The following is a 23,185-nucleotide window of genomic DNA, read 5'->3' on the forward strand; positions in this document are numbered from 1 at the left end:
ATGATTGAAATATTTATATATCCATATTTAAAAACACAGTGTAACAAAATGTTTTCTTAATAAATAAATAAAAAGGGCAAAACAGACACTTGGCTAACATACCTTCAATCCTTCTGTTTCCTGTGTTGTAAGTCTTTGTTTATGTGCACATCATTGTTGCAGTTGTTTCTGCTTTGCTTCTGTTGAAGCCCTGTGAACCTCTGGCTCTGTGCAATTTATCTGTAGATAAATTTTTATCTGTCTCACATGTTGTAAAGATGGTCATGTACAATCCCAGTTCCAAAAGAGCTGGGGTGCTGCTGTGTAAAATGTACATTATAAACATAATGCAAAACCTCCCCCCTTTTCTATTTGGCATACTTATTCTTTCAATTATATTGTGTTTTCTTCTTGAAAATGACTAATTTAGGTTTCTTTATTATTACAACATATTAAAATGGAGATAGTTGGTTGATTTCTAACAGGAATGCCACCTCTTATGTTCATCTAACTTTGGGCAAACAAGCTAATAAGAGCAGTTCTAAAAATGTTATTCCCATAATTTTCTGTTTCTTACTCAGGCTACTGAATCAAAAGAAAATGCAAAAGCTGTTTTACAGTAAAAGTGGTGTGTTGTTGTCTCTACAGGAAAGAGCTCTACCAAGTACGCCCAAATTGACATCACTGCTACTGAGACAGCCCACAAAGTTGGCACGCAGCATGCCCTGGGACGGCAGGAGGGCCTGCACACGCTGGAGCTGAGAAGAAAAGGAACACCACGCTGACACCACTAAAATGTCGATGTCTGTTGGATGGTTTTACCCAACACAAGCCCCTCAACATGAAACTGTAAAGTTTGCAAGTGTTGTGGCTCTGAGGGGCTTAATAGAAGGGGATTCCTTCTCTGTTCCATTTTTTTTAATTATAGACTTCTCTGGAGGTGCCACTGCACGTTTACAAATGCTGAAATCCCCAAAAGTGCCCACTTTCTTAGCCTGAGAAATACTTTTGCAATCACCAAGCAGTTTGAAGGTGGAGGTCTCAGAAAGGTTTGGCGTGGGCTCTTTCTACGTTGTTTTATTTCTGAACTTCAGCATGTCATTACGTGGCATTATGTCAGCTTGTGGAGGACATGCCAGTCCTGAGCTGAGTCACCAGCTCAAATAAAACCCCCTGAGCAGCAGCATTTCAGAGCCAACTCAGGCCTGCCCTCACAGCACACAATACTCAGACTTTATTGTCATTCAGAATGCACCAGTGTAAACAGAACAAAATTATGATGCATGTGGCTCAGGACAGAATAAACATGAAAAACTATAAACAAAATGGCTCTACTAAAAAAGCTAAACAAAAAAAAAAACTATACTATAAAGTGCAGTAGTTAAAATGACCAGAGTGTTACCAGTAATACAAAAGATCTCTCTCTCTCTCTCTCTCTCTCTCTCTCTCTCTCTCTCTCTTGCTCTCTGTCTCTCTCTCTCTCTGTATATATTTATATATGGTTATTTTTTATATAAATTACTATAAATAGGAATCACAGATGTATTCAGAGTGCAATATGGCAACAAAGAAACACAAATGAAAGTTCAGAATTGTAGTAAAATGATGAAAATGAGACTATAGCAGCATAAATTAGTCATATGGCAACAGGAATGTGTAGTATGGCAGCATGAATGAATAAGTTATTTTGATTTCAGCAGTCTGGTGACCTGGGGGAAGAGCTGTTACTGAACCTGGTGGTCCAGCACAGAATGCTTCTGAACCTTTTTTCAGAGGCCAGTAGGAAGAACAGACTGTGGTGGGGGTATGAGGAGTCCCTAGTGATGGTTCTAGCTTGGAATATGCAGCTTTTTGGTGCAATGTCCCACTGATCTTCTTTGCTGTCCTCACCCCTCTCCTTGCATTCTTCCTGTCAGAGGCACTGCAGCCTCCACGCCACACAGAGATGCAGCTGGTGAGGATGATCTCTGTGGTGCCTCTGTAGAATGTAGTGTAGATGGGTGGGGGGCAGGTGGGCTGTTCTCATCCTATGCAGGAAGTGCAGGCTTGACCAGGTAAGATCATCTCTGATATGCACCCCCAGGAATTTTGTGCTACTGACCACCTCCACAGCTGTGTTGTTAAAGAAGAGTGGCCCGTAGGTCGACTGGTTCTTATTGAATATGCTGGTTTTGTTTTATTTATTCTTGTGAGGAATTAATTCATTTGTTCCTCAATGATTATTATTCCACATGTAGCTGCTCAAAACTCTTTGAATGCATTAAAATTTGGAGCAAGTGTCCACTCAGTATTACTCATAATGCTGCAAAAATTCAAACTGGTCCTCTAAAAGATAAATAATTGGATTAGTTGTGTTCAAAAGCAGCACAAATGATGTTTCTTCATATTTCAACACTGTATGTTTACTTTTGTTAGCTTGTCTGTAACAAATGGGTTGGTGTTTATCATGAACAGAATTTCAATGCAGCTTTAGTTGTCTGTTCTTATGTGACAGGCTTTACTGTGGGAAAGTCTTCATAAATGATGTAAAGCTGAGAAGAATCCTCTCTAAAAATGGTTGAAGGTTTTCTTTGAAAAGACGTTTGAAGTTTTTCCTTTAAAAAAAAGAGAATCAGCCCACTGATGATGCGACATATGCATCCTTTTCTTTATTTTGTGAGTGCACATTGGCATTTAACCACAATTAGACCAATGTTTTTTAGCAAATTTTCTGCCTATTTTATTTGGTACAATGTTGTCTTTATCTCCAACTTTGTTTTCATTATTTTATTTTCTACTTGGCTGACGTGGATCGTTACATGTGAAGACATATGTGTAACTAAGATGTACTGAAAGTTTGACAACAGTTCCTTCTATACAAGTTTTTTTTTTAATTGTGTAAATTATTTATAATTGTAACTACAGCGTTGTTGCTTTTTTCTAGAACTACAATAAGTAGCACAAGACTTTTCATTAATGTGTAAAAGTGGTAAAAAGCAGACTTATTGGAAACTTAAGTATCATGTATATTCACCTTGTGCTCCAAGCGTAACATTAATATCCAAAGGAAAGTCAGGACCTCAGGTTTACATTGTATTGTAACAAGATCATCAGTAATATTCACCTGTCTGGTTTTTAATGATTTGTGTGTTTTTATTTAGTGACAATGGAATAACTATAATTACATGTTACATAATTATATACAGTGGCACAACTCATTGTGCCAGTTGATTAAATGTAAATAAACATGGATGAAATGATGTGAAAATCATTTAAAATGTCAATTTAATTGAAAAGCAATAAAACAAAAGCAAAGGCAGCAAAAGAGAGAAGTTGGCTAGAAAAATCTAGTTGGAGCTGAACAATTTAATACCATCTCTTCAGTTTTACTTCTTCACAAAAGAAGAAAAGACAAGACTGGAAACTGTGACTCATTATTTGTAGTTTTCAGGCTCTTAGGTAGCACTACATTTAAAAACAGATCATTCTGAAGTGGAAATCACCAAATTAGCTATTGTACACTTAAGAAAACCTCATTGTTATCATTGTCACAGTCCACTGAGGGAAAAAAAAGATGTAAAGAAAATCCAGAAACACTTTTATTTCAGCCTCAGCTCTTTTGAAGTGGGATGCTGTTAAATAAAAAGAATCTTAAATTGCTGCAGACACCCCTTCTGGATCGCTTTTATAAAGCTTGGTTGAATCTTTGTGAAATTTTTACACTTCAGTGACCTATTCTGCAATGCAGGTCTACCATGAAAATCCATTTTCTGTTCCCTCTTCAACATTTGTCACATGAACACTAGCATGAAATGCAGATATAAACTACAAAAACATGCAAAGGATAGTAGTGTGTAGACTTGGCTGTATGAGAACCTCAGAAAAGAAAGTCTTGCACCTTTTTTAAACATATAGTACAAGCTGCCCTGTAAAAAGTAAGAAAGTAAAAAAAAAGCTCCCAAGCAGGATTATTAATAAGGATTTATCCTGTTTCACATATTATGAAGATATCGTTGTGTAATCTCCCAGCTCTCAGAGCAACATCATTCACATTGACTTGCCATACAGTCACATGCACCATGGACATTAACTTCACTGACCTGGAACAAAGCCATTTGGTGCAGAGATGTGTTTTTTCGGAAACTCATTTACTTATTAAATAGCAGAAGAGAGCAAAGAAAGTATGATGGACTGTCTTTGTGGTCAAATACTGATATAAATACATTAATGTTAATGCCATTGAGAAAGTGGCAGGAATTTGATGAACTATGCAAATCCACTGACAGCTTGTGTGTACATGCAAAGACTGCTTGCTAGGAAGAAACTGCTTTAATCACCCCTACTATGCATATTTACTGCTAATACTTTATATCCTTCATTCAGGCTCTTCATCTGTCCAACAGAGCAACAGACACACACTTTAATCATAAAAATGAGTAATTGTGAGACACCCTGGCCCTAAGGTGCAAAATACAGTAACACTATCATAATAATATATATTTTTTTATTTTTATTAGATGTTAACAGCAAGTTAGTATCAATTTTAGCTGTACTTTTATTTATCATTTGAAGTTCTACTGGAATTTCAGTTTTGCCATTAGGTGTATCATCAGTTGTTCAAAAGTATTTTGTCATTTTAATAAAATAATAAAATATAAAAAGAAGTTGTAATTGAACCTTTGCCTATTTCATTATCAGTTCTTGGCTCAAGTCTTATAACACAAACAAAACACAGGAATAAAGTGACAGTGAGCAGATCAGTGTTTTCAGAATATGTATACCTAAGCTGATTCATAGAACAATAGCTGGATATAAAAATACAGGGCCTTTAGTTATGTCCTTTATACTGGTTCAATTATCTGAAATGTCCTGCTCTGTTTCTTAGAAAATGACATCTATCGAGTAAGTAATCAGTACTTACAATTCAAACTGTCTGCTTTGCTTGGTCAGTCTTATACTTGCTTCTTAGCAAACAAAATCAAACAAGTCAGTCTACTTAAATATTTATGAAAGGTAATTTTTTCCATCTGTAATATGCATTTCATCACTGATGTTGCTTCTCCCTTCATAAGGCTCGGAGGAAATCCTGACTAAACATGATAAATTATGTAGTAACAGTGAGGGAGGGTTAACTCTTAAGCCTCAGCGAGTCTACTGAGCAGTCTCCGAAGTAAAATGACCAGGATTTAGATATTTTACTCAGCCTTGTTTACCTGCCATTCAAGCAAACAAAAGCCTGTTTGGAAGGAAAAAAGCATTTCCAATCAGCGAGTCAGAGTCAAACCAACAACGGTATTTTTAGATATAGTTTTCCTGGATTTGATTTTGAACATTTTTATGCTATCTGAAGAAAAAAGTTTAACATGTTAAACAGTAAATTTGAAATTTGTTGTGTGTGGAGAAAATATTTTAAAAACTGTGGTGTTTGAGACTTTACAACGTTTGAGGCTTTTGTAAATCAGCAGAAAGAATCTGCCCTGTCGGCTCCTGTCCTTGACCCTATCTAATAGTTTTATGTTCTGCTGTGTAAAATAGAGGCATCAAGCAGTGGTGATCACATAAAATACTGTATTCTTTCTCCGTACACTCTCTGCACACTCAAGCCTAAATGTCCTAGTGTTTTGCTTAAAGGCAGACTCAGAAATATCTGAGGTAAGGGCTACTATGAGTTTCTTGATGCAGTTCTTGGTTCTTCAACTTTGCTCTATGGCTCTGCAAACCATTGATATTCTTTACCGTCTGATACCAAATAAAATTCAGGCTAATATTTACGATACCGATCCTATAATAATAATTTCTACAAAAATCTCTCTCAAAACACAACAGTTAGGGGAAAAGAAATGATAGTTTACTGAGCTTGAAGTGAAATTGCAAGTAAACTACAAAATTAAAAAAAAAATTCAACAATAACTGCAAAAGTATAAATTTATTTTAAAATATTCATTTTTACCATGATTCAAAATATATGAGCGGGTGATGTTTTAATCTATATTATCAAGTAAATATTTTTCAGTCATTTTTCTATTTTTTAAACCCCACAATGGCTGTTTTATTCCCAGTACTGAATCTCTTAATGTATTAAACTGCACATCACTACTTAGCTTGTTGATGGTTCATCCAGAGTTTCCACAACAGGAGCTGCCAATAGCTTAGATTGCTCCATGTGTTTCCTAGACTGCAAACAAGTAGCATGAAACATGTAGGTGTGAGTTTTCAAAGCCCCAATTCAGAAAGTCTACAAAAATATGTTGAAAGCTTAACCTTCCATGATGTCTTGAATTTTTATATGACCATTATTTCTTCATCCTCCAAAGACAGTGGACACAGTAGTCTTTGTGGCAGCACACAAAGAAGACCTGTAGACCTGAAAACTCCTCATCTGGAAGGTAACTTTATTCTGACATCTTCAAGTGTAGAGGAGTAGAGGTTCGGGTCTTTATGCTCCTCACTCTTAGCTTCATATACTGTAAGTCCAGACACAAATCAGAGGAAACTTCCTTCTACTGCTTTTATCCATGAACAGGAAATTCACAATTTTCCCACCAAAAAATACTCTTCTGATTTAATGTTTGTCCCCAGTTCCCCCTCAGGCCTAAAGGTGTTAACTCTCATCTTAGCTGATTTACAACAAATTGGAAACTCAGACCAAAAGTTCTGAACAGAATCAGTGGTCCCTTTTCCACCGGGCTGGTTTCAGTGCTGGTTCGGAGCCAGGGCCTGACATAAGCACTGGCAAAACTGGTTCTTAACAGGCACCAACTTTTTGCTGGCCAGCAGTAAGAACCCCTTCACATTGGTTGCATCAACGGTTAGGAACAGGGTTACCTGGCCGTCAGAAAAGGTTTAAAACACTGAACCGCTACAATAGATTAGATTAAAACACTGATTTTCTTCAGAACGCACTGAAAACTAGTTGTTTTTAAGTTAAAAGACTGCTTGGCTTGAGGTACAGTGTGTCTCATCTTGCTTAGTTTTTTTTTAAATGGCCCAAGTGTCAAGTCTGGCTTCATTAATTGTTGAACAATGGCTTCTTAACTCATAACGTGCTGATGCTTGAACTTACAACCTTGCAGCTCCTAAGTAAATGTTACGCATCCACAAATAGCAGCTGATCGATTTATCTGTCGGAAGTGATTTGTTGCAAATGGTCAAAGCCTCCAGGGTTTAGTAACATTTCCAAACGCCAACCCAATAAACTCCAGCCACTGACCTTTCTGTTCTGGTCATTGGCCTTGTTCAGCCCAACTCAATTACTACCCCTAATGTCTCACAAAAACACACAAAGAGCCTCTTGCAGTTACTGCCCACAAGGCATCTCAAGAGGAAATGCCTTAATCTAGTTTTTTCCCTCTCTGTGCAGCCTTCATTATCGTTGAGCCATAGCTGTTTGGTTGCCTTATGGTCTCATGATTTCTTTATTTGTGTTTTCTTTCAAATGTGCTCATAAGCTATTAATGGAGTATTATCATTTGCAATAGTTCAATCATTGTCTCATAATGCAGTCCAGTATTCCAGGCTGTCAGTTCAGCTGAAAGGTAATGCACATTCACACATGCATACCTACCAAACACCGAATCAGTGATGGTACAGTAGCTCTGTCCAATCTTGCATCCTTTTGTAGATGTGTTTCTTCTTGCTGAATACTGAATGTTCAAAAATGTCTCACTTGAAAGAAAAACAAAAGCCTGGCAACATAGATGGCTTAGTCCACCTAAAATGAATGGGTCAAAAAACTCTCAATAAAGGTTAATTTGATTTAATTCAAAAGCATGTGATAAATGGACATTTCTCATCAACACAGATATGACACTCATTGAAAAAGGTAGAAAAATTGGATAAAGGACAATAACTGTTTCCACAGGGCTAAACGCTTGACAACACAACAAAATGTGGCATGTTAGATGTTATCACTCCAGCTGACATTTTTGATCTCTCTTTTCTCAATTTCACATAATCAGTTAAACTGCTGCAGGCCATGTTTCTGATTTGTGGTTTTGCCTCACTAACTTCTAGCTTTAGGTCTCATGATCAGGGTGCCAAACTTTGTAAGTTCGCCATGTCTGACCATTCGATATCACAATGAGATGTGTGGAAAAATGACAAGTAGTAAGGAAAACAATCCTTTTGGTTAAATGGGTTTGTTTCTGACCTCTCTTTGGAATTTCCTATGATGATTTTTCTTGTTTTGTTCAGGTGTGAGTTACATAATGTGCCATTTGGGGGACTGACAGTAACAACAAGAAACATGTTAGCCTTGTGCTCATTTGAAAAACACTACTAAGAAGAAAACAACAACTTAGTGCCAAATTTTCTTTACATTCTACAAAAGAAAAACAAAACAAAAGTAAGTAGGGATGTTAGCTAAAGGCGGATTTATAATTGCGCGGCACCTACATGCAGTAGTTAACGGCGCAGCTCACGTGGTGAGTTTGCTTTTGCACTCGAGCGTAGGGGTTACACGTAGTTTTGGTGTGATGTTGCAGTTTCTCCTTCTAATCTGAAGGTGGGAGCAGGAGTGGTATCGGCCGGTAAACTCACCAGGTCGGAGTTCTTTTGATGATTCCCTTTAGTTTACTAGGCATTTTCTGTTTTAAAACAACAACGGCGTCCAGTATAGTTCAGTGTCTTTATTAGCTTGTGGAAAAAAACAGAAATAATTCGATCAGACTCTCATTAACTTGATCCATTGGGTGTTGTTTTTAAAAATGACGGTTACTACACAAATACAGCGAGAAGATCCAGAAATCCGGAAACTCGTAATCCCAAATTGACCAATCATAAGGTAGTACGTCTGCGTAACGGTGGATTTTTACTCACGCAACGCCTGCCTCTGCGTCACCGCCGTAGGCGCTACATAGCTCCGCAGAGGCCTGACATGCTTTGGTTCACGTGTTTAAAGGTGCAACAAAATCATCCATCAGTGACAGAAAACTTTTGATATATTAAAAAAAAATGTTGATTTATTTTTTTTAATCTGATAACTACTAAAATAATTATGTTTTTTATCCACATATCTGTCATTATTAAAGAAATTTAAAATTGGAGACCATAAAGATAACAATATCAACTATTACATTCAGCTAATTTTTGTAAAAGAAACAAAGAACTAAGAAAATTCTCATCACTTTATGATAGACAAATGAACATCTTTATGGTTTTATAATGAAATTAATTACTGCTGTTAAGTTTTTCTGCCTTTTATGGCCAGAAAGTCAGTGTATCACATGGAAAATTTTAATTTTCAGCCAGAAAGTGAGGCATGGAGCACTAAGTTTCCTAAAGAGCGTCATGGCTTGGACACTGTGAAATAAGGTGACTGTAGGTCTGACCGGTGCACTGTTCAGGAGGCAAAAATGGTCTACAGCACCATTAAAGGTCAGTTCTGAGCAGAGGTCTTGATGGTGTGTTACATAATATGTGACACTTAATGACCAAATGTGGAAAACACACCATTATCCATGTTTCAGGGCAGAATTTGAGGACCATTCTATGCTTTTATGGTTAACCTTATCTGCTGTTTCACTCTCTACAGGACACAGCCACAGTTCAAGCTTATACAAGCTAGTCTTTTTTTTTACATGGCTGACTGATAGCAGGTGTCATTAAAGTGTAATCAAAAACAGTTATTTCATTAATGCTTCTCTTGAGTATTTTGATTGATGATAAAATAATATATCAGCTACCTTTGTTTTTTTTCCAGCCTATTGTACTTTTCAGCAAACTGGAGGTGTGCCTGCACATCTGTGTGTAGCAGAAATGTTGGCTTTGATTAGCTCCTCAAGGCAGAATCAAATTACACACTCATTACACACCAGGAAGGCCATTACATTTTGTTAATGAGTCACAAGTTTTCAGCAATTGGAGGCTGTGAAAATGAAGAACCATTGCTCAGCAAAATGTTTTTACAATTATCTCTGTATGGTCGGCAGACGTGACTTGTGTGCACATACTGTCATGCCCTCGTACAAATCTGAAAAGGCTTTGATGACACTTCTAATCCAGGAGGGAGGCCTTTATGTGCCCAGACTATATGGTCAGTTTAAAATGCAAGACAGGTTAAATCATGTCTATAGGTAACTGCTCTGCAGCTCTCTAATCCAGTTTGACTTCCAAAACCTGGACTCACTATTGATCATTAAATGAGGTTTTCTTTTGATGTCATACCTTGGATTCTTGTGTGCTTAAATTTCTGTGTGAACATAATATAAATTATGCTTTAAGGATTTTTTCCCCCAAAAATGTTATCCCTTTCTCACATCAGAAGTGAAGAGAAGGCTGTGCAACAAAGGTTCCCTGTTTTTCTTTTTCAGTTTTGTGTCTTTGCATTATGTGCAACAACTCAGACTGGAAGCTGAAAAGATATCTATATTGCATTTTTTTAATACATGCAACAAACAAAACCAAACAACAAAAAACAACAACAATACTCTACATCTCCAAGTCTCAAAATAGACTGAAATGTGTAACTTGTCACACTTAATATCTTGTTAATTTAAAACCAGGTTCACACTGCAAGAGTTTTAGACCAATTTTCACAAGCAAATGTGTCATGAGAAACGATGGACTTCAAAGATGTCATTTTGCTCATGGACACATGCCATGTTTCATTTACACACTAGACATTTTGGAGGAGTTGGAGGTGGGAGAGCTGTTGAGTGGGTGTCAGTGAGAAGCTGCAGCCACAGAGTGGATGTAATAGTGTGAGAAGACAGCAGAAATAAAAACCTTGGACGTTTAATTTAAAAATACAAAAATACAACAGATATAATGAAAGGCCTGGTGAATTAATAAGTCCGACTGGACTCAGAAAACTGAGCAGATCAAGTTGAACCTTAGTGAAAGTGTCCAGACTTTTTTTTTTTGCATGTTTCCAGCTTATTTTATCACAACAGACTCAATAGAGAGAGAAGAGGTGCAGAAAGAAACCATCAGTTCTCTTTAGCTGAGTGAAACTGACAAAATCATCAAGAAAGATCAGTTTGATGATAATTCTGGGAGTTGGACCCCCTCATGTAACGCAAGGTCACTAGGATCTAAAAACTCCTAAACACAAGAAAAGCACGCAGTGTAATGAGAATGAGACAACACTAACGCTCCTGTTTCACTGTAAAAATGTGGTTGAAAACAGCAGGAGGCTTAAGCACAGTCCAATTTACTCTCATGTCCCACAATGACTTTATGATTTATCACCATATAAAATCATGGAAATGTAAAATCTTTGTAGATGTGCTCTTTTTATTTATTTATTATTATTATTATTATTATTATTATTATTATTATTATTATTATTATTATTATTTACTCTGCATTCATTTTCCTAAACAAACAAAGCAGTCTACAATTCATGTTGTCCCAGCTATTTTTACCATTGCCCCCTCATGTAAAAAGGAAAGCTAAAGATGTAGACACGTCTACAAAGCTGTGAATTGCTCCAGCGTGGAGTTTTGGTGGGCTATAAAAGGCATCAGCAAGCTGTGAGACTTAACACATGTTCACAGTTTAAGGTGCTCAAACCTTTGTTCGTGGCTTGTTTCCTTAGTGTTATTCTAAAACAGTAAAAGATGGAAATAAAACTCCATTTAAAAAAAAATAAAGCTGGATTAATTTTACCTGAATGTATTTTGGAAACCATCTTATATTTTTGTACAATAACAGAATCTTTGACCAAACCAGTCCATGTCACTTTAAAGAGAAACCTGAAGCAAAGAGAGCGAGCGACTAGTGAACACAAAACTGCAGAAGATAAAGTGTCACAGTAAACCCATCATACCTATCATATGATGTTACACAACTGAACACAATCATAGCCAATTGTTTAGAATAATACACAGCAGTTCAGTCTTTCTTCTGTTAAAATCTGAATTTATATTAACTAAATTGTTCTGGTAGCCTTTGAAATATCTCTTCTTTTCTCCTCACTTGTACAAAGCGTCTGAGTGGGAGTCATCACAGCATGCCACTTTAAACAGATTTGCACAATGGACCTACGCAGCAACATGGCACCTCTTGCAATCTGTAATGAATGCACTTTTGAATAATTGGTTCAAATACATGTTGATGCTGAATATTGGGTGTTCCTTTACAGTAGGGTGGGTGCAGTGATGTAGTGTGAGAGATGGCAGAGGACTATATATTTCACTGTGATTAGCCTTCAGTGCAGATATATGACTGTATCTTATTAAATAAAGCTGTTAGACGTTTCCTATAACACTGGTATCGGCTGCAGTGTCATGATGAATACACAGTTGTTATTTTATAAATGGTAGCATTGTAAAACTAATAAAGTAGGATATATGAGTGCCTCTCCAGCTTGTTTTATGTCATTGTAAACTGTATACATTAATCTTTATTTAGACATTATGGCTGCTTACACTGTAACTGCCTCACAGATAATTGCTGCGTGGCACCCCTCAGCAGCTGAAGCGTTAAATAAGAAAACTAAAACCATTTAGAGGCTCAATACCAATCAAAGTATAAAGCTATAATCATGGCCTGAGCAGCTTAATGTGGCTTCTGTTTTAAGACTACCAATACAGCTAAAGTTCACTTATTAAATTCCTGTTTATTCTGTTTTAGGGATCAAATCATTAACAGCCATACTGGCAGTGTTCTTGCTAGCCGAGGAAAAAAAAAACTGCTGTGGCCTTAACAAAAAATAAAAAAAGAAGAAAAACTATTGGCATTTACAGAAGCATAGGTTACAGGTAACAGGTTAGCTCCCAAAGTTAAGTAATAGAGGACTACCTTTTTATAGTAGGTAGTTAAAGTTAAAGTTTAACTAACTAAGGTTGGGTTTAGAAAACATGGTTAGGTTTGTATTAAAAAAGAAAATACTGACAACAAAATCTAATTTCCAGGGATAATACGACATCCTATTGAAATACAAAAATTTGAAAAGCACCCTGAAAACAATTCATTCTGTTGTGTGATTATTTTAGATGTTGCTGACTGAAGCATTCTTTACCTCAGAAAAAGTTTGTCTTTAATTTAATTGCTCTTGGTAAATTGCTTTAGTCATTATTTCTAATGAGTGGGATGTGCCTGTGTTTATATATCTGGTGTTTTTTACTTGAGGCATTCTCACACCAATTTTTTCCGTCTTCCAGTTTTGGTCGTCATTTATCATGTGATGCACTAAAATTGTAAAAGGTTATCTATTAAGCATACAGAATACCATCACTCACTGATGCATAGTCCAGCTGAATAACAGAACACTTTTTAATTGTATGTCTGCTGCTTTTTTTCTTTTTTTTTTTCTTTGTTTGGTTTGACACCGAGACCGATGAAACTCAGCCAGAATCAATAAGGCATTTTGAGTTTTGGCATAGTTGCACTTTGAGTAAAAACCACAAGCTATGATAAGTGTCTGGTCAAAAAATATAACTGCAAAGTGAAAAAAGGGAAGGCAAAGTCATTATAAAGTAATTATCAGAATTAGCAGTTTAATCAAGACACCAGGCTACAGGCATAAAGTCATTTATAGCTCTGCAATCAGCTATAGCAGAACATTATCTCACAGACTTGTGATCCAGAGGAAAACGACAAGTCTAAGTGTTATAAAGCTGTGTGGGAGCCACAAGGGAACCCAATGGCACAAAGATAACACCATTATCATTGCAAAGTTTAGCAGCTGTTTTCTGATCTGCTTATAAAAAGGGAAATCAGATAACCACAAGCTTCCTGGCTGTCTTGATAGAGGCTTGTTAATGGAGAGGTAGGACGAAATCAATATGGCTGTCCCCACTCTGGGCTAAAAAACTGGCACTAGGGAACAGACTGTACAAGAAGTGACTGGGCATGTGTGGTTTTCTTAGAAGCCATGATGCTGACAGATGCAAGCAATCTGTCAACAGCCATTGTGAACCCATTAGCAACAGTGAGAGCAAGTATGTGGTTATTGTTGTCCAACTTCTGACAACATACAACAAAAGGTGTGATCGAGGTCTGTGTTTGACTCTACTTAGGGCAAATTCAAGAAAAGCTGAGATTTTACGTTGTATAAAGAAAAATACACATTTTCTCCCGGAGTAGATGTTTCAATTCAGCGCCTTCTTTGTTCAACAGGCAATAAAAACACTCAGCGTGCTAATAATAAAATAAAAGGGTGAGTCATACACTGTAGTTAGAACAGAGAGCTACAGAGCCCAGGAAGGGTCATGGAGGGATAGATTCTTCTTCTGTGTTGGCTTACAGCTGCTATATCACTCCAGTCCATTTATAAGGTACCATATAAGTAGGTATGATTATTACATGACTCGCACTTTGTGAAAATCTCCTATGTGTGTGAGTGTGAAAACATCCATAATCAGGACCTGACATGACTATTTCTACTTGTTTAATTCTTACTCTTGGGTACCTTTGCTCTCATCATAATTTCAAATAGGTTTGAATTATTTCAGAAGGGCGAACTTTCTCTACTCTGTCTCCTGAAAATGAGACTATTGTGAGAAAGTGTCTTCTGACTGGTTGGATTGCTAAGGCTAGGTATACACATAAAGATTATCGGGCTGTTTTTCTCCTGATTTTGTTCCTGATTATCTTGAGTCTTATAAGATTTTCCTATAAAATGATCATTTTGTCTGAGGTGTGTTAAGAGCAAATTCGTCCAGACAGTCACGGCTGACAATCGGAAGTATTAAACATGTTCAATAATTACGACGAAATATCTTCACGTGTGTGAGAAAAGTCGACTATAAAAAATCAGATAAAAAATCCCATCAGATTAAAAAAATCCCCAAGTGTGTACCTAGGCTAAGTGGATTGGGCAAAAGGAGGATAGAGACTTCTGAATGCACACTACAGGACTTTTGACAAACACCCATTTCAAGCCTGAAATCACCTCAAATCCCATGATATATCTGCTAGCCGGAATAGCATTCAGAATATGAAGGTGAGCAGCCTGACAAGCAGCCTCAGCTGCTGCTAATTTCCACTCAGCATGAAGCATGAAGGCAAGCACAGACTAAAAGGAAAGATTGGCTGAGCCGATGGGTGGTAACTTTGAGGCATGTTCACAGCTGTTGTTACTTGCTTGCTTACTCCTAGTACCTGGTAGTGTGGGTGTACTTGAGAGTGTGTGCGAGTGGCTGATAGTAGCCAGGAATTGGTGTTCACCTCTGCTGTCACCCTCTTGCTCAATCTGCCCTTTCCAGGTGGATTTTGGTTAGCACCTACTTACTCAGTCATAGCAGCTAACTGCTAGCGTCTGCTTGTTTGACCTGATAAGTGGTCCCAAGCCACTGCTGCCTCCAAGCTGGTGTATTCTTATGGCTTTTGCTAAGTCTTCATTTCATCCATTCCTGACAGCAGATGCCAACTGGCTGCAGAGTTCCACCTTGCAACAGTCAGGAGTTGTTTCTTGCAGTGCAACAACTTTAGTGGATAATAGGTGCGTTCTAACTGGGGCAAACGGCACAAGTACACTTCAGTTATTTGCCCCAAAGTTAATTATCACTGCACTGCTCAGTAATCCTGTATGGTGAGAAATTTACATATTTATGTCACCGCACAATAAATTTGGTGAGGTGACATGGAAGTATTGCAAGGGAATGCAACTAGCTCATCTTTGGGTGCACCATTCAAAGAAATAATTGAAATCTGTGTGGATACAGAGCTTTTTTTGTGACTTTAAAAAAACAAAAGCCAGACAATTTTAACAGAAAAAGTACTGTCTTCTGTTCATTAGGTTTGTGCAGTGTACAAATAAACTGTGATCATTTTGTCACTATCTAAAATTAAATGGATATATAAGTCATTACCAAAACCTAAGTGTTAATTTAGGATTTTGTCTTTAAATTGTGTTCGTTAATAATTTAGCCATCACTGGAAAATAAATGAGCACAATGTAATCCAATTAGGCTTGGCTTCAGCTTTCCCCACTTTTTTGAACTCTTCTCTTCCCTCTGACAAAAGAATTTCAACATGATCCTCACGCTCATTATTCCTTTGTGCCACACCTCAAGGTGAACATTGTGGAGGCCAAGTTCAAAGTATAACTGGTTGCAAATTAACAATCATGAACAGAGAGAAACATCAGGCATATTTGTAACAAAAAGACTGAAGGGAGAATTAATTTTAGTCTTAAATGTGTCCCCTGGAGAAAGACTAGCAGTTTGTTTACCAGCTTTCAAGAGACTTCGCTGCAAAATGCCAAGGTTCAAGTTTACTTTTTGGATTAAAAACAATGCAAGTTGGCACAATAGTTTTTCCAATAATTACTGACTATATTTTAGAGATAAACCCAACAACTCTCCCTTTAGCTGGTTTGTCATTCTCATGGTTGAACAATCAACACTATGCAGAGGAAGATCATAAAAATGATTACCTAAAAACAGCACTGGCTGGTAGAAGCTGGATGTAAATAGTGATTTATAAAGTCATATAAATTGAAAATATGTAGATGCATCACAACTTCAAGTTTGCTCACTGTTTCTGAGGGAGACCAGTCCAACTTTCAGACAGAGGAGGATTGTTTGTCTTGTGGCATTAGACCATTTGCACAAAAAACACCTTATTATAGTGCCCTAAGACGCTTGCTATGTCACCAAAGAGCCACAAATGGGTTGTTCATTTGATAACCTGCACTCTCGATCACCAGCTCTGACACAACCCGCCCCACAACCCGATTGCCTCCTTACATGTGCTGCATTTAAGACCTCAGCTGTCCAAGACACAGAGATAATTGGTACGATGCAGTTCTGAGGCAGAATTGCTCAGCCTTGGCAATGACTGATAATTTGGTTTATTATAGATCCGAATTCAGGTAAACAACTGAGATTAATGGATACTTCAAGCTTTTTCTAAATCAAATTTGTGGTAGATGAGATAGCACATCAGAGATAAAAAAAATTTTTTTTTGACATTTAAAATCAGCACCATCCTCAGGATTAATAATAAATGCTCTGAAAATTATGACTTAATTTGGAGTTATTTTAAACGTTTTTTTTTTTTTTTTACAATTTTTGTGCATGGAGACCCATTTGTTCAGGCTGCACATGATATCCTTTGTTTGTCCTTTATTTAGCAGGTAGTGACAACGATGAACCAGCAGGAGAGCTTTCAAGGCTGTAGTCATGGTGGCAGGTTGGAGGGGCATGTGAGACAGGCGCAGATGTGCCAACTCTTCAAAAAACATCCCCTTTGACCCCCTTTTAACCCAGCCCATCTCTCAGGAGTCCTTGAGGCAAACATGAAAGCAGCAGAGTCAAGACAGGCTACAACAGGAACACAATGAATATTCTTCAGCTTGAAAAAAACCCAACAAACAAAAAAACAACAACAAAACAAACTGTGGGTTATTAGGACTCTAATTTCAGTACTGTTTGAAAAAGGGTATGTTTTCATTCTCTGTAATCAGTAATTTCTTCTGCATGATATCCAGAAGAAATTCATGCAAAATAGCTGAATTATCCCAAAAATACATGCATACACTAAATATCACAGATGTTTTCTTTGTCATACAGACCTGGTGAGTTTATAGTAAAAATGATAACTTCTTAAAATTGCTATGGTCTTCTACAACCATGTCAAGAATTCTTCAAATGTCTTAAATCTCTGGAGAAGAGTGCTGACTTCACCCTAAACCAGCAGAGCACAGATGGACACATGTTCCTTCTGTAAGAGAGCAAGAAAAGCTCTTGACTGTCAATCCTCAGTCTTAGTGTTGAGACTTGTTTTTGCCCGGACATGGATTAGCACTTAGATCTAACTGCTGTTTGTACCAGGGAGGATTTGAAGAATACTGAAAAGGAAACAAACATCATATCCAGAGAGAGAAATAAAATACACACAAATAAACAGAGGCTATATGTGACATAACAGGAAAATTATCATAAAATTTTGTTTTTAAACTGTAATGACGTTGAGATTAAAATATGTAGTTTTAATGGAAGTCAATGGGACGATTTTGGCCACTAAAGTCACCAGAGGAAGTAGATGATACTTCATTAAAAATACTAATGACATTAAATCAGTTTCATTGCTGATCTGTGATATATCGAAGACACCACCAAAGCCCTATCCCCGTAATATTCATTTTATAGAAAATATTTAATGTTCATTCATACATTTTCTGTACCGCTGTTACGACCCGACAATACAACCGCCAATAGTGATCTTTGCCCAGTTAAGGGTCGCGGGAAAGCTGGAGCCAATCCCAACAATTAACAGGCGAGATGCAGGGTACACCCTAGACAGGCTGCCAGTCCATTGCAGACATTTAATGTTTTATTTTTATTTGTTTTAAATAAATAATATTTAAAAATAATTAAGCTGACATGTAAAGGGCTAAAAGTCTTAAACTGAAATAAATGTTTGGACATTATTTACGTTTATTCTTTTCAACACTTTTTTGCACATTTCATCTTTCACACTGTCTCAGAGCATTTGACCCTCTATGCATGTCAAGAGAAAGATACAAGATATAAGATTAAATGCATGAAAATAAATTTCCCTGCATAAAAGGCAGTAATATTGCTGACAGCTGGGGTTGTCAGTGAAACCAATCTCTCTTTATCAAAGTGTGCAGAGGCAGATGAAGGGGCTCTCAATCCCACAGAAAGGCTCCAGAGAACTCCTCATTTCTTTGAGGTGAGTCTGAGACTCATATTTTGGGGGGCATTCAGTACCTCAGAGAAATGTATGTACATTTACTTAATCAAATACCAAAACTCATTGATCTAGATTGCGCAAAGCTGTAGTTAATTATTTTATTTACCTGAGTTTTTCTCATTGGTTTCTCTCACAATGATACAAATATTCACTGACATTTTAGAGGGTCAACAGTGATCTTCATTTCTGAGCCTGCCCTTTCCATGACTTGACATTTATCCTACACTTGAAGGAGTGGCTGAAGGAGAGGAAGTACTGTAGCCTCTTATACACTACCTGTCCCTTGTTCCACTTGTCTCTTTCAATTAGAGAGTCCTCCTTTGGGGATGTACATAAAAAAGCTCTAAGGTTTAAACGTGGTCTCACAAAGGGTAAGGATTATGAATTCTTGGCATTTCCTTTTGCACGAGAAGCCTTTAGCATGTACAGGTTGAGCAAACTCAAAGTATAATATTGTTTACGAGGACTCACAAGATGATCTGAGAAATCTAGACAATAATATATATAAAATTCCATCTGCCAACTTCTTAAGTTCATCAAAGGGCTCAATTTTAATTAAATTCAGAAAAGGTGAAATTAATTCTGTGCACAATATTTGATGATATATAACAAGTTTAATCAAATAATAATCAACTGAGTGTCTCCCTCTTATCAGTCCTGCAGGCAAGTGGAATAAATTTGTTGTCAAGATGTTTACAGCAGCCCATTTCTCTCAGTAGAGAAGCCTTCGACAGCAGGAGTCTCAGATCTAGCATTAATGCATTCAATTCCACATGAGGTATTCCTTTTTTTCGACACTTCAAGGTATATGCTTGTCGTAAGGTGCAGCACTGTGCAAAAGTCTTCATCTACCCTTCATTTCTTCCTATTTTTCTCCCAAGGAGCCAGATTTTTGTAATCTTTGTGATCTTGAGCAATAGTTCTCCAGGCCCTCTGAAAGTCTTTAATTTTTTTTTTTTTTTTTTTTTTTTTTTTTTTTTTTTTTTACAATTGGCATTTTTTTTGGTGTGTGTGTGATTTTCAGTCCAGTCCTTGTGCCTCACCAATTTCTACAATAATGTGAACCTTTTCTTTTTTTCTTTATTTCTCGAGCTAACACAGACATATCAAACATACAAATGCACCTAATTCAAAAGGTGCCCCAGTGTTGTCTACATATAGACAGCAAAAAGCCAATTTTTCTTCTTTTTTTTAACCTTTTTAACTTTGCTAGAACCTGTTTCAAAGACACATAATTTGTCCCCATTTCTTCAGTTACTTCTACAAGAAGTGCCAAAGATAACACCGGTTGAAAGACATAAAAAATAGTTTGCACCATGAAAATTTCTGAAGAGCTATTAGCTGAAAACTTAGCAATCTCAGCATCATGTGCAGTGTGTCCCTAAAAATCAGAAAACACTGGGCAAGTGGAAGACAAAAGAGAGAGGACAAAAGTGGGAGCCAAAAATGCCTATCTACAGCCGTTTAACTGTATCTGAAAGAAATTAAGATACAAATAAGTATCTGCAGGGTCTGAGAGATGCATCTGGACCTTCATGTGATCCATTAACTGTTGGAGTCTCGTCAGGTTTCCATGGAGAGGTGACTAACAAAAAGGAAGGGAAGCGAGGTGAAAAGGCTGAGGTTTCACAAACCTATGTTATTAGGTTAATCTTTTATTTTTTTTCTTTACCTACAAAACGTTTTACATTTCCATCAGTCTTAGATGTATTCAAATATGATGATGAGTGTCTCATGAGACACACAAATATTGGTCAATATTGGTGCAGGAGTGAGCTTAAATTCACAGAACCTCAAAACAGTGCATTGTAACCAACAGCATTGTGTATCCTGATTCCTTGTTTGTTTACAATTACATTACATTTTGGTAGGGCAAAAACATTTGCCATTAAATACTGTAACAGTAGATTGAAATGTGTTATTTTGTTTGTGTAAAAGAGCCACAATAAAACTTATATGCCTTTTGGAAAAATGGGAAACATAATAAAATAAAACACACTTGAAATCTGACTTAGATGAGGACTAATTTAGCATGAGTGTATGTTTAATGTGAAAACAGCTGTCATTTGCAGCAGGGAAGATTAATTTAATTTATTTTGTTGTTCTTGACATGATTAATCCATAGTGGGGCTCTATAACCCTAATGCATTTATTAGCACCCTGGAATCAATTAACAGACCTTTTAACTTAACTGTCAGCTGCAAACTATCAGCAACACCACAGCAATCACATTGTACTTTAGCCCATCCCATCTTAACAAGGGATAAATGTTAGTAATGCAGCCATCAGGCAACAGAGTTAAAGATTTATTAGCCTTCACTTACTAAGTGAGTTATAATAGCAAGGGGAATTTAGCTTGTGCAGCAACTCCATCGTCTTTCAGAAATGTTGATGGGGAGCTCTACCCTCACATGCATTATTTCTCTGCTTGCTGAAGTGTTTCAAAGTCTTGGGTCACTGTTGCTGAGCAGATACAGTTGAGAAACATCAGAAGGAATGCAATGACTCATTATTTCATTTTCACGCAATGTCAGACATTATTTACACAGATGGTTCAGATGATCCACTGATGTGTGGCGTGGCTGAACCACTCACAGCTCAATGAACTGATAAATGCTGCTACAGAGCTGTCGGCCTTATTCCTGACCACAGTGGAAAGAATAATGTTGGGCTATGTCACTCAGTGTCACTCCCATGTAAAGATCTTCAATTTAAGAAAGTTGTATTTTTCCTTCTTTCAGAAAACTCAGCCCTGAGGTAGTAGTGTCTGGTTGAGCAATTTAAACAAAGGAGGAGTTGGAGAGTGCATTTTTGTGTTACTTCAGAAAGAAATAACCCGTTTGAAGAAACAAAAATGTTTCTTTTCATGTCTCGGTCAAGTCATGTTAAAAGCCTCTGTGGTCTCTGTATAACCCTTTCACTTGGATTGCTCAAATCTAAATGCACTTTGGTAAAAGATGTGGTATTGTATGTGTTTCTGGATACCAGATAATAATAATAAAACTTTATTTGCAGACACAGGTACATACAGAATCAGAATATCCAAAAAGACTTGAAGCTGTAATTGCTGCCAAAGGTGGATCAACGAAGTATTAAACAAAGGTTGTGAATACTTATATAAATGTGATTTCTTCGTTTTCCATTTTTTATAAATTCAAAGACTTAAAAACTTTTTTCACCTTGTCATAATGGGGTATTGTGTGTAGAATTTTGAGGTAAGAGCTTAATTTAATATAATTTGGAATGAAGCTGTAACATAATAAAGTGTGGAAAAAGTGAAGCGCTGTGAATACTTTCCGGATGCACTGTAAAACACACATACAGGATAAAATAATAAGAAAAGAGGAAACCAAACATGATTAGTGCACATTAAAACACATACAGGCTGTTAACCCAGTGCTGTTTCAATGTAGAAGTAAATCGACAGCAGCTTTTCAGAGGGCTAGCTAGGACTTCTATAATATGGCTTTCTGGCTTATCCAGTCAACACATCAAACTAAACATGAGCTGCCTCAAGAGTGCCTCAATAGTTGGCACCCTTGTGGCCACAAACAAGTGACTGGCACTATGCCACCTAGGTACACTATAGAGCAACCTCACTGCATTATTATAAGATGCCTTGAGCCTTTGCATACCCTTTTACTGTAGTTTGACCGTAGCTGACTAGTATAAAACGGTGTGATATAGGTACTGAACAGGGAGCACTTCACAGAATCAGAGCACATAGAGAATGTCCTTATCAGCCTGTTATCTTGAGCATAAATAGAAGTAATACAAACATTTAGCAAGTGTAGCTTCTTTTAAAATGTTAAAATCAAGCAATTTGTTAAATCATGAAGGAATTTTTGGTCATAGAGGCGATAAATACACCAGGATCTCTTCCTGCCTTTCAAAAACCATGGATGTCTATTTTCCTCTAAACTGCTGACAGTCATCTGTTGTGGTTGGGATACGGATTTATGTGGGAAAACACCAGAAATAGGCCCTCCACTTTTGTTGAGGTGCCATTTCTGTGGATGTCAAAGTATAAATATTTTCTTAACGTCAAGGAAATCTAGAAGGACTTGTGCTTGTCTTGGCTGTTTGAACAGCAGCGGAAAAATTTAATTGTAGTAAAAAAACAAAAAAAAAAACAAACAAAAAAAAAAAAATAATAAAAAAAAGTGACTGAAGTACATGGAGCTTTACTTCCTGAAGATTGCTGCTGTCTGTGTCTGTCTGTGTGACAATGAGGGGGGCAGTGGTTGATACCGTTTGTCCACTGATGGCGGTGTATTTGCATCAGGGTGGAAACTGTATGTCACTATGACATACAGAGAGCAGAGGAGAAATTACATGCTGTCATGGCAGAGGAAACAGTAGTTTTTATTCCCAACAACAAAAACACGCTACATTTAGGTGAACAGTAATCAATATGTTCAAACTCCACTGCACATATCCATGATGCCGAGCAGCTTAACATGACACAACAGGTAACGTTTGCTATGCTAATTAATGCTAAAGGATGATATTGGTGGATAAAGTGAAATTTAACATTATTTGCTCATATTGGGTCAATGTTGTGACCAGAAAATAAAAATTATTTAGTCAGTAACCAGTCCTAAGTGTGCAGGAGAGT

General features: G+C 37.0%; 1 protein-coding gene across 2 annotated transcripts in view; it reads left to right on the forward strand.

The window, feature by feature from the left end:
* The window catches only part of LOC121640798 (protein Dok-7-like), a 41,788-nt gene extending 38,408 nt beyond the window's left edge, over positions 1-3,380 (forward strand). For both annotated transcript variants that reach the window (XM_041986674.1, XM_041986675.1), the window contains one exon: positions 628-3,380. In XM_041986674.1, the coding sequence (XP_041842608.1) occupies positions 628-764 (137 nt within the window). In that variant the 3' untranslated portion in view covers positions 765-3,380. The remainder of the gene's footprint in view (positions 1-627) is intronic.
* Positions 3,381-23,185: the final 19,805 nt, after the last annotated feature.

Source organism: Melanotaenia boesemani, chromosome 5 (genome assembly GCF_017639745.1).
Source record: "Melanotaenia boesemani isolate fMelBoe1 chromosome 5, fMelBoe1.pri, whole genome shotgun sequence".
Lineage (NCBI taxonomy): Eukaryota > Metazoa > Chordata > Actinopteri > Atheriniformes > Melanotaeniidae > Melanotaenia > Melanotaenia boesemani.